This window comes from Tyto alba, unplaced genomic scaffold, assembly GCF_018691265.1.
Source record: "Tyto alba isolate M040663 unplaced genomic scaffold, T.alba_DEE_v4.0 Super-Scaffold_23, whole genome shotgun sequence".
Taxonomy (NCBI): domain Eukaryota; kingdom Metazoa; phylum Chordata; class Aves; order Strigiformes; family Tytonidae; genus Tyto; species Tyto alba.
The window spans coordinates 9,358,659-9,376,604 of NW_024881297.1; the positions used below are offsets into that span (position 1 = coordinate 9,358,659).

Consider the following 17,946-nt stretch of genomic DNA (forward strand, 5'->3'; position numbering starts at 1 on the left):
CAATAAGCCTGCTTGCCATTAAAAGTAGGTCCTTGGTCTGCCCTAAATGAAGATGGCTCACTTGTAAAAGCAACATATTAAATTCAACTATAATATTTTTGTAATGCCTTAACACACACTTCTCCATTGCCTTTGCTATATATACACAGAGGTCACACTTGGGGCTTCCCTTCCATCTTGGAAGCAGCTCTAGCGTGGGAGAGGTTGCTGCAGGCAGACCACTGATGGCAAGTTCACTGTTAGAAATGACAGTGAAAAGACAGAAATCCCTTAAAAAAATTATAGCCTTCTATTTCTAAAGAAGGCATAAACCCAAGGAATTATGGAAAATTATGCAGTATCATTTTGATGTACTTTCCATTCCCTGCTTCTCTACATTTTCAGAGGAACAAGAAAGGCCACTACAACTAGTGTTCCAAACCTGAAATCGATGTCCAGTTTTTAAAGACATGTGACTGAGCTGGCATAAGAATAAGACCGTGCCAATCTGTGGTGATCTGGTGAATTGAATAAGCATAACTCAGTGTCAACCTCCACATGCTATTAAAACACCCTGGGCTCTGCTCTCTCTCCACTTTCTCTCTCTCTCTCCACTTTCTTAAATTCGTGCGGTCACTGCAATAGCTTCAAAATCATGAGCTTGCTTTCATTTATAAGGTCCAAAATGAATAGCACAGCTTACAATTCTTGGAATATTTACCACCTAGAGCTTGAGCCACATCTGCAGCACAGTATTTTTCCATCAGAACAATACCATACCTGTTCAATGTGTGTGCGAGGGCAGCATTACACCCTGAGCCAACTAAGCCACCATGTGGATACAGTGATGCCAACAGCAGCTTTGCCCAGTCTGTACCATTCAGAGAGGTAGTGTAATTACGTTGTCAGGAAAACCTGAGATAGGTATTATTTAGAGTAGATAAGACCTGACTCAGCCCATTTCAACACTGTTAACCTTTAAAAGAAATAACTATTTCAATGCTTGGAGTGCTTAAGAAAGAAGAGAGGAAAAAACACATCCTGGAATTTTTCCAGAGCACTTTTTTTGAGAATAAGAGTGAGGGCGATGCTGCCCATCCTCCCAGTACAAGCAAAGTACTTCAAAATATTTAGTTCCAGAAGTCAGCTTAGACATGAGGGACTCCCACAGAAGGACCAAACAAAGAGACCAGTAAAGGACTTTTTTTTTAATTTCAGAACGCAGGTTACATTCTGGTCAGTACCTTTTATGTGTAAGACATCTTAGTAACTGGCAGCTGCCACAGCAGCAGCAACAACAACTATTTTCAGTATTACCTCAAATGCAAAAGCTTAAAATAACACACATTCAGCTGAAAACAAAGGAAATGTTAATACCTGGCTCTCTCATAATGCTTTTCCCACATAAAATTCAAAGTTTAGTAAAGCATTCTTTTTACTCTCTGAACTCTCAGAAAAATTAAGACATAGAAGAATTAATTCAGACCCTGGTCGAAGTACTTAACTGAAGGGCTAAAAACTGAGCCTGGGCTTTCTCTTTTTCAATCTTGTATCGCTTTTGCTCATAAAAACATATATGCAAATATCATAATGAAAATCTATTTGTGTACTACATACACAAAAGCACTGCTACTGCCAGGAAATATGCATTCTGAAGTGGCAGTTTACCTATGAACAGGACTACTTACCGAGTATAAATAGCCAGAAGCATGCAGTGTATAGGGAATACTCTTTAGAATTAAGCTAATTGAAACATCATACTTCACACTACACATTAAGCCTAGCAGATTGTTTTAAACAACGCTCAGAAATGCAGACATGTGTCAAAGCTTACCTTCTCGTGATTTTCTATCAGGATTTCGACAACGATATTCTGAAACTTCAGGTCCATGATGGCTGCTACAGTTTCTTCCTGTGGCCTCATTAAGGTTGGTCCAAATACTACCCCTAGATTTGCCACAGTCATTAGATTCCTCTTGGCATGCTTTGAAACACTTTTTGAAAAGAATTGAAGGAAAAGACAGGAAATAGGTTATGAAAAATTTCCATTACTGTTGGAAACTGCAGTCTACAAATGAAAACATTACATTTCCTTAACCTATGTTTTAGAAGTTTGTTTTGTGCAACGTTTCTTCAAATAAAGTCTTGCTGAATTCTGGAAAACAGAAAACCCATTCTTTCACTAGTAATTTAAAAACAAAAGCAGTCTCTTACTGAACTTAAATATATAAAATGCACTTAGCCTTGGACCAGGGCAAGTGTGAAACCAACTTAAATTTGCTAACAGATCTCCACTATTCACTTTGCCAGAATTTGCAAGAAGAAAGTATAATGTTCCCTTTCTCACTTCAATCAAACCCTCAACTGCTGGCAGGACTGCTTAAGTAAATACTTATATGGCTTCATTAACGGATTAGATTTCTGCCTTTCCCGCCAAAATATACACAGCATGAGTCAAACGTCTTGTCTGCTTTTGCACGTTTGGTTCTTGGTATTGTGTATGACAGCATTGAGCTGGGCTTCAGCTCCAGCCACACTTAACTAAGGCCCCTAACAGTTAAATGAAGGTAAGCACAAGAGTTCTGACAAGGTAGGAAATGAAGGTCGTAACACTTACTTCGCTAAATGTTTCACCAGAATTTCCAGCATCTCTTTGTTCTTTTCTGGGAGTTTATGGACCAAGAAGTGAACAGCATTAACTCGAGATTCAGGACTCCCACTTTCTATGGGACATAGAAATAAATAACTACCTCAAAAAATAAACATAAAATAAATTCCACAGAAACACAAAGCTTCTCCCACCCCTGCAGAGAAACATACTGCACACACTTTGCTTCACCACTTATATATCTCCAAACATAGCAATATTGAACATATGCGCTTTGTTAACACAAGTAATCTTGTTCTAGAATTATCAACTTATTTGCTTATTTTGTGAACTCATCTTTCAGTCCACCTGCAAAAGGATGCCTTTGTTCATCTATTTTTAAAAACTGACATACGTAGTTATTATTTTGCTGCATTGGACTCATCTGCTTACGAATATACTGCAAGGTGAGGAACAATGTTCCTGGGTGCCACAGAGTGGAACTGTACTAAATTACATTTTAGTATCGTTAACTGATTGTCTTCATCATTAGAATTTAGATTTGCTGGTAGTATGCAGCTAATGATACTGCACTTATGCTACACCTTGCACTGGAAACTGCATAAGCCAACATGTGCAGAAGGTTCATATGTTCAGAAAACTAAAGACCTCTGAAGACACAGAATAATCATGCAAAAAACCTACTAAGTGAGATTCCCACAGTAAAAGGCCCTGAATAACAATGGCATCCCTCTCTAGTACAGTACAGAAATAAAGTAAAAATAAGCAAGGAGCTTTTCATTTTTGTCTGTTGCGTGTTGAATAATTTTGGCCTCTACATGTTTCATTAGTACCCAGATGAAAACAATCTGTAAAAGATGAAAATAATCGCTCTTCCTATTTCTCAAAGCTGTATTAAATCACAAAATTACATCTCAGCAGCTGTTACAATGAGGGGAGTGGAAGTAATTCTCTTGTATAGAATAATAGTACAAGGTACATAAAGAGAAAAATACAGAACCTAGTCTGAATGAAATAAGTTTTGACACCAGGACCACTCATCAGGTCGCATTTTACTCTAAGGAAACTTTGATTGTTAAGTGTATTTCATATAAAATACCACCATATTTCTTCAGTGCATATTGCTACAGATTTTAGGGTTGTTTTTTTATTCTTTTGCAGTGAACACCCCTGCACAGATTGCAATAAAAAAGGCTACCAAAATGCAAAACATTTAGCTTCTAGTCAGCTAATCAAAATTCAGACAGCCAGAAAAACATAAGTCTTCTTTAAAGCAAGACTATTTTACATATATGTGAAATCACAAACTCTAATTAAAGAATGGCTAAGCAACTTAATCACAAGATACAGCCAAGGCTTATAGTTTCAATCTACATTGATATGCATATAAAGAAAAGACAATTGAAAGGAGAACCTTTTATTTTTGGCTTTCCCCCATAGTTTCAGAGAAAACGATATTCCTTACTATTCCCAGTATTGTTGGGGTTTTTTATAACCAACATAAGAAACAGCACTGACTACCTATTTCCAAGTATATCATAACTTAGATCAACAATGTTGGTTAAATTTCCCTCCCCACTACATAGAATCAACCCCTCTGCAAAACTGTTTACTACTTATGAACACTGTACTATTTAAAACATGTAACTTCAACGCAATTCCATTATTGAAAGACACTATAAAATAGAGATAGGAAAATAAAGCAAGAAACTGCTGGCAAAACTTCATAGGTCAAGAAATTATTTTAACACTTTCCAATACAAATGGGCAGACTCACCATCTAGGTAAGTATGCTCAGTTTTGTTTAAGCATTTGGCCTCTAAGATGTGCTTTCGCAATGAATTTCATGGGCTAATTCTCATTTTGAATTAAGGACCACAAATGAACACATTCTGCAGTCCTGGAAAGTCATTACAGCAATCCAAAGAAGATAAAGCAATTGTCTCAAAGTTTATTTTAATTTTGCTTTCCACGGTTTGCCAGAAGTGCTACAGGCTGGAAAGAAAACCAGCTAAATATCTGTTTGATACTTTGCCAAAAATTTTCTTACACAGTTTCCCTCAATCCTCTTCCAAAAAATTCCATGTACATTAGATACCATACAGCTGAACTACAAATGCTGTTGTGTCTTCTCCAAGTCTGTATTTGAACTGCCATAGTGTAATCTGGCCTGCTCTTTCCTTTCTTCTCCTAATAGATGAGGAACATTCAAGCCAGCCTGGATACAGAGCTAACAAGGCACTGAAAACAAGGGTCAGGCAGCTGGGCTTTAAGGATTCAAATGAGCCTGAACTAGTGTATTTCCTTTTACTAAGCTTCATACTCTTTATAAATGGAAGGGAAAAAAAAAAAATCACAATCTAAGTAGATGTTTATGACTATATAATTAAGATAATCAGAATGAATATTTACCACGTCTATCCAAAAATTTTTCCATAAGAGTAAAAATTGCACTGTGGTAAGTCTGTCACAAGTTTGTCTGTCAATAGATATGTCATATGTGACACATACTAGAACCGAACGCTGGTTAAAACCTACGTATTTTTAAAACATTTATTATTTATTATTTCTGTATTTTTACTGAGTTGAACAATTTTTCTGAAAGTGCATTTGCAGTATGCTCCTAAGCCACAACAGTACTATAGGAAAAGATTTCTATTTGAACTAGATTCATATATATTTACTGGCAGGAATGATGAATTCTCCATGCAACTCGTATGTCATCAGTGGCTCTGGAAGGCTTCTGTAAAACAAGGATGACATAATAAATTTAGCTATATTCTTTTCTCTCTGTATTTACTCTAAGCAGGAAACCTTTTTAACATTCAGTAGTATAATCCTTGCACTGGAGGCAACCATTGTTATGGTGGCCCTTGAATTCAGTGATTTTCAGCACGAATGGAAAGCTTGGTATTATCAGGAAAATAAGATGAAATACATCTGTTCACCTTCCATGAGCTGAAGTGATGCCTCCAGTCTTCCATAAGGCACCTTCCAAAATTACAACACCAAGACCATTTCTCAGATGAAGACTGTACACATATACTATGTAATTAGCTCTTCATTAATGTTTTTAAAGTACAACGAATCACAAGTCAATGCCTTACTGGAAAGAAATAAAGGTCCTAAAACAGTTAAGTTTGCTGATCAGTAGCCATCCACAAATCAAAATTCTAAAGCATATCAAATGAAAAAAATTTAAATTGAAAACCTTAATCATCAAGGAAAAATGTAATGAATAATGGAAAACATTCATTTATTAAGTTGACTTTACTGATGCTTCTGAAATATTGTAGTAAACACTCAGATGTGAAATACTATGGGTGGGAAATATTTTATCATGTGCAGGGTTTTTTTGACTTTCCTTTTTTTTTTATTATTCTTTCCTACACTGCACAAGAGCGACTTTTATCTTGACAGATTAAAAATACTGTATTTGTGTTATACTATGAGACATACACAAAATTTCTATATTCTGAGGCAATTTGGTAAAACATCTTTATCAGGAATTAGCCAAGCCATTTGGACAGAGAACACATCTAAAATTCTTACGTTTAACACTCAAAATATTATTACTATTGCACCTAGAACATCAGAGCAAGAGCCAAAAAGAATAGAGGAAAATATTACAAATTTCATAACCTTTCCCTCTTCATTCTACCACATTAAAACACAAAAAGGCAAAAAAATTTTAAACAATCTCAGATAACTTTCAGTAATGACTCTCAGCAAGTTTACTAACAATTCAGGTTTCTGAACCATCAGTGAAATGCTCATGTATCTAACACAAAAATGTTGTGGGGCTTGTCTCATATAAGTGTATTAGCATTGCTAAATCATTTTGCTTTTCCCAAGACATATAACAAAACATGGTATTTGCACAAAGTTAACCTCTATTCCAAAATATAGAAAAAAGTAAGTAATATAACTTAAAACACTGCACAGGCAAATTAGAATAGAGAATTCATAGTTTAAAAAAATAAATAAATGAGATAGGCTTACCGCAGATATTGCTTCATAGCACTAGTAATTGTCTTAACTTCCCAATCTACAGAGTTTTCCAGGTCAACTTCATTGCAGGTTTTTGAATCTAAAAAATAATCAAAAACAGAAGAGGGACATGAAAAATGGAATTCTGAATCAGTATGCCCTGCATGAACAGCAACGCCCTGAACGTGATCATTATGTGTTTGTTCACATGAACGTAGAAATAGTATATCCTTCTTACTATTAGTTACTGCTAAGACGACTTAATATCCAAACCTCCTTAGCAATTCTATTTCCATATTTTGTTTTTAAAAGTATTTACTGATGATTTTTTCTTTAACTAAGGATTAAAAATCACTTCCATGTAAAAAGATCTCTATAGCAATTGGTATTTTCACACCTTTAATTAAATAGAAAAAGGTACACAAACACAGAAAAATGTACAAAAACAGTTTAGAAAAAAGACACACCAAGCATAACTTATCTTTTCTTCTTTTCTTTCATTGTATAAAATGCAAGTACACTGAGAAATCTTTTCAAATTCTTTCCATAGTTTTGCTTGCAAACTGTTATATTGGACTGCTCATGAAAACAGCCAAAGTGCAGCATGACCCTTCTTACTGTGTGAAAAACTTAGAGGTGCTTCAGAAGTAGAAAAAGGACTCCATCAGTAAGTTTCCTCCACAAGATAGCCTGAATGTCTCCCTTACTTGATCAGTTTTAGCCAAAGGGAAAAAAATACTTGCTTGCTCAACCATTTGTCAGGTTCACTGAACTCCTCCTATCTTTTCCCAGTTTAGCTGGTACAGTCTTATAAAAAGACAGATCAAACTGAATGGTTGCATGTCTGAATGACCCATCAGGTGAAAGATTTTTTGACAGAACATAGAAAACAACATGGCACCCTGGAATGTTTTGCAATCAAAAAACCCCTTTTGGTCTCAAAACAGGAAGCAATAGCTAGTTGACACAAGAAGATCACACGTAAATGGCCGAACTAGCCCAATGTATTTGGTAACTTCAAGTGCCTGAGCTTCTGTTGTTATTATCGCTCCATGTTTCCAGCAGTCACTACAGTAAACTACTGCAGTAGCTGACACAGATTACGTGTTGACCAGTTCATACAATTCAGAATTCATTTGTTACTCTGCTTGTCAGACAAACGACAGACACATTTAAAAAATCAAATTAGGATCCCCTGATTAAAGGTGCAGTCCTTTTACTGGGACTAAATAATTCTGTTCTAAAGGCTGTGCCAAGCAATTATTTCTGTAACTGAATATTCTCCCTCATTATATCAATTATTTAAATCTCATTTAAAAATACAAGTCAGATAACATTTTCTACCAAATTGTTACTAGCCAACCACCACCCAAAAGACTCAAGATTGTCTCAGGAAAAAGTTTATTTTTTCTTCTTTTTAGCATGCTAGCTGTTTCTGTGTTCAAATTTTCCTTTTTGAGAAGAAAAACTTTCTACTGAATAAATTAAATAAAAACTGCCATCACACCAGAAACCAGTTAAATCTATGGGGATTTTCTTACTAAACCACTATGTAGTATCCAGTTTTTAAATAACTGCTTCATAACCATCAACCTCCTTTATAGTCAAAGGATGCACTCGGTTATGTGAAATTTGTTGATGAATTTGGGGAGGAAAATAACAAGCATCATTAATTCCAAAGTCTCTTAAAATAAAAAATAGAAAGTATTGCTGAAATATTTCATTATCTCTTGGGAAAAAAAAAAAAAAAAAAACACAAAAAAACAAAAAAAAAAAAAAAAAAACAAAAACAAACAAACAAAAAAAAAAAAAAAAACAAAAAAAAACAAACATGCAACGAAATTTGGCCCTGTTACCAACCCCTAATAATCCCTAGTTTGACTTTAGAAGCCATCAAGTAATTTTTTGCACTTTCGGTCTGACAGTTGCCCTACATAGCTCTGTGCCCCATATTTGACTGTTCCTGCTTCATTTCTCCCTCTACTTCAAACATCCTAGGCCATTATATGAACTGGAACTTCAACTGGGATTTCAAAAATGACTCCACTAATTTTCATGCTATTTGTTCACATAGCAGCCACTGTGCACCGAATGGCAACTTTACGCATATAAAAATAACCGTGCACATTTATGGAACAGCTTTTGACAGATCAGCTCTAAATTTTATGCAGATCTTTCTGACAATAAGAGAGCTAGAGTTTATAAAAACAGTCCAGTTCACTAAACTAGGTTAGGAGGAGACTCTTTCTGCTTTCATATGCAATGTGCCCACTGTAGGAGTGTATGCATACTGTCATTGACTGTATATAAAATGATAAGGAATTCATTGTAATTGTTTTGAAAGCTGCTGGTTTTGAAAAGGCAGAGGTACTCAAAAGTTTTCTTCTACAACATGTAATGTCTGGCATTTTTCACACCAGGCAGTATCAGAAATCAAAACTGAACTCATCAGTAGAAGCTCCGAGTCCTCAGCAGCCACTTCACCACGAGCAAGGGTCTGTATGAAAGCTGACCTAGGTAGCAGTTTGTATGAATCTGTGTAGGCAGGTTGCATGAAATGAGCCACATCAGATCTATAACATAGATCACAGATGAAACAGCAATTGGTCCTTGGCACATTTCAAGAACTGAGCCTCCTGACAGCTGACAATGCACTCTGAATTGCTCATAACAGATTCCCATAACATTAGAAGTCCTAACTCTGTATCCCTGTTTACAATGAGATATCAGATTAATTTAACGTTTTCCCTTGAGATGCAGTGTTTTCCTTACCAAATACTTAAATTAAGACAAGATTACTGCTGCAAAATAGACCACCATACCACAATACTAGTTACAAGTAACTTCAAGGACTAAGTTAATTGCAAAATTAACTTTTTAAAAAAAAAAAAAGCAGCATTGTATATTTAATTGCTGAGCCTCATTTTACAGAAGACAGTTTCACTAGATTTGTACATTAAAAATGAAAATCTGTGCATTCTTAGCATTAGAAAAGCATATATTGGTCTCCTCATATCCTCTTGGCTCTCAATGTACTTTCCCAAATTTTATACAAAATATTCTGAAAGGGACAAAACTACATGCTATTGTGTACCTGGTTACCACTTGGAGGACTTTTTTTTGCACTTTGGGCCTTGCAGACAGTGAACCTCATGGTCAATGATAAGTAGCTTAGAATACTTTGAAATCTTATCAAACATTTTAAAATACAGAAAGTTAATATGAGGATTTTATGATTCTGAAAAGATCTTTCATATAAAAGGGTATCTAAGAGTATACCCAGAGACAAAGGATTAAAGATTAATCAGTCATTTTAAATTCTCTGTACCACTGTATATCAAAAAGAAACCGTCTTTATTCTTCTCCGAGGACAGACAGATAAAGAGCGCAGACAGGATCACTTTCAACAAATCACCAGAAAAAGAGCACCTGCTTGCACCCTAACTTTTTTCTGTTCGGTATTTTGCCTCATCTTGATACCACTGTATTCTTCTTACTTCAAATAAATATATGAATCTTGGGAATGACAAAAAATGTTTCTAATTTAAAACAAATAACTTAAAGCAGATGCTGGAATCCCCAGTAAACTCTTCCAGCTGCTACTGAACCACTGGCAACCTGAGTGTATTTAATTTGGATACCACTAATGGCAAAGAGGAAAATTTGCCTGCCAGACCTGCACACCCAAGCTAAGACAGTAAGTACAAAACTGAAAAACATCTTATGATATCAAATGCATTTAATCGAGACTGAGTGATAACACGTCACCCTTCCTATGGTCAATGGCTAACGATGGCTATTGTTTACTGAGGCTAACTCCAACACAGATAAACAACGATGAGAATCTGTTATAGATCAGTCATTTTTATTAATCCCAGGTCGTATTTCCAAAAACAGTGTTTTGCTACAATACTTCAAAGATACAGTCAGGTTTATGTGCACTAATGGAGAACTTCAGGGTGCTGTTAATATTGATTAAAGCAAGACATCATAAATTAATATTTAGCAAGGTCATTATGACAGATTGATATGACATGCAGGTCCTCAAGCCTGATGTCTTATCATCTCTGAAGAGACAGCCTGTTTGAAAAAATAAAGGAAGGAAAAGAAAAAGTCTTACAGGTGGCACTGAACTGACAGCAGCATATAATATAAAAGCGCTTTGTCATTCACATAATGTCTGGGGTAATGAAATGAATTCACTTTCTGGCTTCCTCCAGTTTGCAGTGCCAAAGAACACTGTGTTATCAGCACAGATGGAGCATGCATGGTTCTGGAGAAGAGCCTGGTGCAAACTGCAAACAAGCTTCTTTGCATACCAATGAATCCCTGAGAATCAGACCTTTGCTGTCAAGTGACAGGTTTGGAAGCTCTATAAAAATGAACTAATCCCAGTGGTCTTGTCTGACTGCATGTACTGTCAGTGCTCAGGACAAGAAATTGGGAAACACGGCACATCTTGCAGTCATGGCTACTACTCTGGTGAGAGATATCAGGCAGACAAGGGACTTCATCCAGGTGCCAATACTGCTACCTTTTTTTTTTTTTTTTTTTTCCCCTGGGGATAGCAGAGAGGCAAGAGAACTGGGATTAAAGATGCATCAAAACTTCCAGAAAAAAAAGGGGGAGAAAAGTTTCTGAGAATAATTCTATGAATCAAAAAAAATCTTAGAAGCTATACATGGCTAACTAGGTATAAAAGAGTCTAAGATGTTACCCGCATATAGGAGCTATACTATTAAGTTTATGAAAACAAATTCTTTCTCCATCTGTCTCCCACCTTGGCACATAGGTATTATTAATACGTATATCATATTCGTCCTCTTAAACCAAAGAGCTTCTTGCCAGTAGGCTTAAACTAAATGTCTTTCTTATTTTGCTCAGTGATTAACTCAAGGCAGGCATGGGTGTGTACACCTGTACATCTTAAACAAGGGAGAAGAAATGTGGAAACTTTAAGGAATGAAGCAATAAGCTTCAAACTTTCTTATTTTTGGTATTTTGAATTTTCTGATCAGACCCTTCATTTTAGGCCGCTTAATCTCCCCTACATCAACCCTGCACAAAACTCAATTTGCTCCTACATATCCCATAGCAGTTCTCTTAGTTTATTCCTACCAACTAATCTTGGTCTTGCTAAATAAGGGGAATTTACAATGATATGGAGATTATTTACACAGATTAAAACAAACTAGACTTGGCCCATATAAAGGACAACTCCAGGCAGATGCTTTTAAAACTAAATATTGACAGTAGAACAACATAAATTAAAATATTGAAAAAATTATTGTAAAAGAGGCATACCCATCAACAAACTCAGAAGTCTCTGGACCTTTGAACTCACCCCCACAACTCTGTACAATCCTTGGTCATTTATACCTATGATGCAAAAGAGAAAAAAAAAAGGCAGAAGATCAACCACAGTCAAATTTAGCATTAAAACTTTTCCCCTGGCAACAAATTCTCCTCAAGGACAAACAGACTACGTAGTATTAACACAGTTGTGAGAACACTATAAATAAAGTATTGCAAGAATCCTTTTCTTCTATGTTTTTAAGTTAAGTTCATGTTATGCTGTGATAAAGGTTTCATGTACCTCTATTCTACTTCAGAAACAGGGAGGAGAAGCAAAGAGGGACAAACCTTTGATTGAAAACAATAAAATAAAATAAAATTGCTGGCTGTTTTCAGATTTTTAAATGACATTTTGGATACATCAGCATCCACATTCTAATAACACAAGAACTGAACCAACAAATGCTAAATTAAGAATTCTTTAATAAATGTAATTTTGCTTTTTTCCAAATATGTGGCTCACAAAAAGAGTTGGATAAAATAAAGAAAAACTTGAGCCTATTCCCAGTCCTCAAAACCAATGCTTCTTCAAGTTTGTAAATGCTTTTCATTTAAGATACGAGGCCTCATTCCAACCCACTGTGGTCCACATGGTAGTTACATTCAGAGGCACCACCACAGGTTACTGAAATCAGTACTTCTCGTTTTGCTTGGGATGAATAGAGTAGCCATAACTGGCATATTTTCAGTCCCCTACTCTCATTTCATGTGGACACTGGACCACTCGTCTGTCATTCCTTTGTGCCCTTCCATCCTCTTGCACACATCCATTTCTCTCCCCCTTTTCTTCCCCTGCTTTTGCCTTCCTTTACCACACCCACTTTTATCCCCAGGGAAATAAAACTATGAATATAAATTGAAGGAAAATGGGAGGGAGAGAAGGGGCAGGGAAGAAAAAGGGCAAAAAAAGGTATGTCTTTGTCTGCTGCATTGTTCCAGAGCCCATCTAGTGGGAGGTAAAATATTACAGTCCTGAAGCTGACACAGATGTTTGAGAGGTCACATAATAAGCAGCATTCTACAAACACCACCAAACACTACCTCTATATTCACATCGGCCTGGAAGAGTAGAAACACCACAAAATACCTGTGCTTCTACTCCAAGGAAATCTTTTCAAATAACAGATTATGTGGTACTCTTATTCAAAGTATCCTTCAACAAAGGGAGACTTGTAGAGAATTCCTAGTTTCAATACCAAACCGTTCCAACCCAGAGAAGGGAAATTAAAACCAGTCATATGAGAAGAAGTTTCTTCCCAAATAAATATTAGATGAAGTATGTAAAAATCATTAGCCTTTTAATGAATTACTGTCAGACACAACCATAATACACAGCAATAATTCTCAATATGGTGAAGAGAACTTTGCATTTTCTACCTCCTCCTCCTCCTGCCTAGCCTCGCTACATCTTTTCCTTCTCTCCCTCACACAGTCTGCAACCTCCTCAGACACTCCAGATCTTTGAGAGCCTGCTGAACTCCTCCCTGCTAACACTGCTCCATCCTCTGTCCCAGCAGGGAGCTGATGGGCTATGGCAGCAGCTGCTACTTCTCTTGGTTGCTCCACCTGGGCAAAACTGGCTCTTTTCTCTCCCCAGGATGCAGGCACCACTGTAATGATGCCAAGTGTTGAACTAGAAGTCATGTTCAGAGCTGGCTCAAATTAACAGAATAAGACAGATCTCCAGTATTTCATCTGTGGTCAAAAAAAAAACTACTCTAGAGTATGCTCACAGTTTAGCTGTGTGCAAAAGAAAGAACCGCAAAAAAACAGCTATGTGGCCACAATACTATTCTTCTCAAAATACGAAGTTATCAACCCAACCAAGTAAGTTTTCCAGTGATCCTCAGAACAACAGTGTGATAGCATGCTATATACCACTTAAAGACTGCCAACACTAAAAAAAAAAAAAAACAACCAAACCACCAAACATAGTCCTTGATTCACTCCAAAGAAGGATGCACTAGGAATCTGTCCTGAGAGCAGCAATTATTTTTCACTTCATATTTCTCAGAGGTGTCCAGGAAAATTCTGGTACAAAAGTAACACCAAGCTTTTCAATGCTCTGCCAAAATGCATCACACTTTTTTTATCCAATGTCCTCCACTACTTTTAGTACCACAGAACAAGCCTTCTGCAAGCAAGAAGCCAAAAAGCTGAAGAAATACTGTCACAGTCAAATACAGCTCAGCTTTTGCTTATCTCAGAAATTGTTCCGTGACTTCCTGTGCTTCTAACATTAAAACTAGGGGGGAACCAAACTGTGTTGACCCCAACCGTACATTCACGAGTAAGGTCAAACCACAGAAACTACTGCTTGATATTAAAACAGACACGATATGCAGAAGTCTCTGAAATTATGGCAGTATTGAAACTAAGACAATCCTCCAGCAATAAGCATGAGTCTGTGATAGTAATTATCAGATAATTGATCAGTTTCAAATTCATCAACCTGAAAAAAGCACAGCTAATTGCTAGCAGACATCAAGAAGTGCAAAGGGAAATTAACATTTCAACAGTTTTAAATGATACCTTTAAACATACCTTTAAATGATGTTTTATTTAAAATATACAAACCTGGTTTGAAACAGTACTATTTCTGATTTAATCTGCACATTTCAGACCTTCAGCACATCCAAGACTGATAATACTTGGCATTTACAGAACACAATTGACAAGATGACTCACTGCAAGGAATCGCTTACCACTGACTAAAACGTTGAAGGGTTCAGACACTGTGTCTGCTGGCTCAACCAGTCACTATTGGCAACTTGAGCGGTAAAGCCCCTCAGCATAATTTCCTTCATATTTACATTATGTCAAGATGTTTGGCTGTCTGATATCCGAATTTGGCACAGGTACACAATTTGTGAAACATGTTTAGAAAAATAAGGTATTGTAAGTAAAACAGTAATTTATACTATTGTAAGCAAGGTATGTAGGCAAGTTTATTTTGTGGCTGGCATTGTACATGTGGCTGACACAGACTAGTAATATAGCTGCAAATACAACTTTTTATATAAAACTCCACAGTACAGAAACAGCCATACAAGTGACATTCTAAATTCAAGGTAATGCCAGATTTTTTTCTGCTACGTGAAAAGGTTTTCTACTTCCTCCTCACCATCTTCGTTCTTTCTCAAGAGCAGACAGACCGGCCAGACAGCTCAATGCTGCCATCTCTCTCTGCAGCTGAGATTAGCAGCTCCGGCAGTTCCAAAATCTAGGCAAACACTGTTCTGGCAAACACCTACCACATCCTCACAGAAGGTACAACCAACTACTTGCACACAAAAACATGCGCAGAGTCTTTACTACTGGAGGAAACAGCTCTTTGATGTTTCTATAAACTTTTACCCCGTTGTATTATTTTCAGTACAGAATTATAAATAAAATACTCCAAAAGAGAATCCCAAAATGTTCTCTCAGAGAGAAAACACGGGTGCACATCCAACCAGCACCATGCTCAGTATGTGAGAGACAGGCTGCATATCTTGATGCCTCAGCGTCTCCTACCAGGTAAAGCACAGCCAATGTCTTATAAGGCAACGCTGAGTCAGAAGCTTACATGCATTTTAACCAAGACACTGCCTTTGATTCTTCTATTCATTCAGAGCAAATAATTTCCTTCCTGGCTTTATAAAAGGGAACATAACCGAGAAAAAATTATCCAGCCATTGACAAGTTTATGTTCAATATCTCTGTTATGCTCTTCTCTCTCTGAATACCAGACTTTTTTTGCTATGACATGACAAGACTATTCTCAGTTTCCACCCACACTAGACTGTCCTCTCTTTCCACCCACGCCAACCTCACACCCATTATGATTAAAAGAGATAAAAACATGGCACACAAGCACAGTCTCTGAAGAGGCATCTGTCCTGTTTTCTTCTGCCGAACATAACTTGCCTTGATGTGTTATCATTAAAGTAAAATAATCAAGTAAAAATTGTTTCAAGAACAAGAATAGGCATAAAATCTGCAGCCTGAAAGATGGATTTTCTTCATCATACAACTATTTGGCCAAACCCTTCAGAGGCAAACAACTGAACGCTTGTTCTCCTGGCCCTCCATTTGTTTAGCTCGGCAGACATCAGCAGGTGGTCCTGCAAGTTCTGAAGAAAACAGAAACTTATCCTTTAGGAATGCTTCAGTCTCATGGATGAAGTTGGGATTTTGTTTGCTAGACTGTTTTGTTTTGGTCGTTTTTTTTTTTTTTTTAAAGCAGTTGATGTTCAGGATAGATAAACAGAAAATCATCAACAACTGATTGAAAAGCAGTGGACAAATTAATTTAATTGAAACAGAGCTAGGTGCACTGCTGAGTTCCCGCAATATAGTACCTCACCAAAACACATTCTTGAAACCCTGGGAAAATAAATAGTTATCGAATACTGATTTTTATTTTTTTTTAAGTACTTCCCAAAACAAAATTAATAGAAGTCATTTTCAATGGTATTAATTAACATCAAGCTCTCTATTGACTGCAGGTCTTACAAAGGCTGTGTACAAGGGACAGCGAAGCTGCAAGCTCTCCAAAGACAGGAAATACTGCAGCTACCTTTGTTAACTTCCCTTCCCTTCCATGTATGCTTCAGGGTAGATCCTACCACAGGGCCACACACTTCTAATCTATGCAAGCTTATCCTTCATCTTGAACAACAGTATTAGGTGGGGTTACACATATATTTTGCACCTTCTTACACGCCCCTAAATCAAGGCATCAAGAACAGAGTGGACTTGAACTACCACTGAGTTTTACCTGTCCACCCACAGGCATGAAAAAAAAACCCTTATCTAACCCATTTTTCCAAACAGCCACTTCATGAAGACAGTGTTCACACTTTTTCCACAGTTATGTTCTTGCTTCACTTTCCTTGCAGGATATCAAAGGAAAAAAAAAAAAAAATGACTACCTGAAGAAAACTATTTGAATGCACCTATAGATAATAAATGAAAACACAGCATACTCCACACGGCTTAGAGTAAACATGGTTCATGAAGTATTGTAAGGTAATCAGTCACTGTGTTCCAGACCAAAAACCAGACTTTCATTACATAAACACATATCACCCTTTTCATAAAATCTGCCTCATCCAGTGCAAAGAGAAGATCCATTCTATATCAAAGTAGAGTTTTGCAGTGAAGGCAACTTATCTATAGGATGCCAGCTTTATCTGCAGTGTTTCCTAAGTGAAATGTTCGGATTGTAAATGCCAGTAACTGAGATTTTTTAAAGTGATGAGACAGGCAAACTTTATTAGAAAAATATTCAAAAGAACAGCATAAGCAAAAATAGCACCAGACAGAATATGGTCTAATCTGGAATAACATCTTTAATGCAGACAGGACTAATACAAAAAAGTCCAAAAGAAAAAGGATTTCAGACACTACTTGCTGTTTAAAGGCTAAATTCTCAGTATCACAAAGGCTGCTCGGTCTTACTAATAATATTGTATGGTAAGTGCATACATGGAAGACACTGCTTTTAAATAAGACCCTGTGTTGACAGGAACCATGACCAACCCATTCTTCTGTTCAGCCATCTTATTTAAGCTGGACTGTCATACAAAGATAGATAAATACTCTGCCCTGAGTAACGCTAAATCTCTAGAAAAAAAATTATAGATTTCATGAAAAATCCTAAATCTTCCCTTTGAAAGCAGGAAGGAAGGTCAACAGTTTAGGAGAAAAACAAAGTTCTCCACACAATACCGTATACAATGCAGTGAGCCTCAGAGCAGCTGGTCACCTCACATTTCAGCATGTCCATACACGGATTCTTGTTTCCTCATAGGGCAGCAATATCAAAAGCTGGTATTATCCAAGTTACACGGGGTCTGTGACACAGAGCCTCTCCACAACCATAATCCCAACTACCTCTTGAATACTGTCAGCATATTAACCTTTCTGTTTCCAATTTTGGAGGTACAATGAGTATATGGAACAGTAAGCCCGACAGCATCCTTGTCTCTGGTGTAAGACTAACTCCACCAGATGTATTCCAGTACTTT

At 36.7% G+C, this 17,946-nt stretch overlaps 1 protein-coding gene across 5 annotated transcripts in view; it reads right to left on the reverse strand.

Annotated features, from left to right (window-relative positions):
* The window catches only part of ARHGAP10 (Rho GTPase activating protein 10), a 159,946-nt gene that overhangs the window by 61,030 nt on the left and 80,970 nt on the right, over positions 1 to 17,946 (reverse strand). For all 5 annotated transcript variants that reach the window (XR_006165645.1, XR_006165646.1, XM_042796386.1 and 2 more), the window contains 5 exons: positions 11,882 to 11,956; positions 6,590 to 6,677; positions 5,272 to 5,330; positions 2,597 to 2,702; positions 1,814 to 1,973 (listed from right to left, as the gene is read on the reverse strand). Coding sequence is in view for 3 of the 5 variants with exons in the window: in XM_042796386.1 (XP_042652320.1) it covers positions 1,814 to 1,973; positions 2,597 to 2,702; positions 5,272 to 5,330; positions 6,590 to 6,677; positions 11,882 to 11,956 (488 nt within the window). In the remaining 2 variants the exon portion in view is untranslated. The remainder of the gene's footprint in view (positions 1 to 1,813; positions 1,974 to 2,596; positions 2,703 to 5,271; positions 5,331 to 6,589; positions 6,678 to 11,881; positions 11,957 to 17,946) is intronic.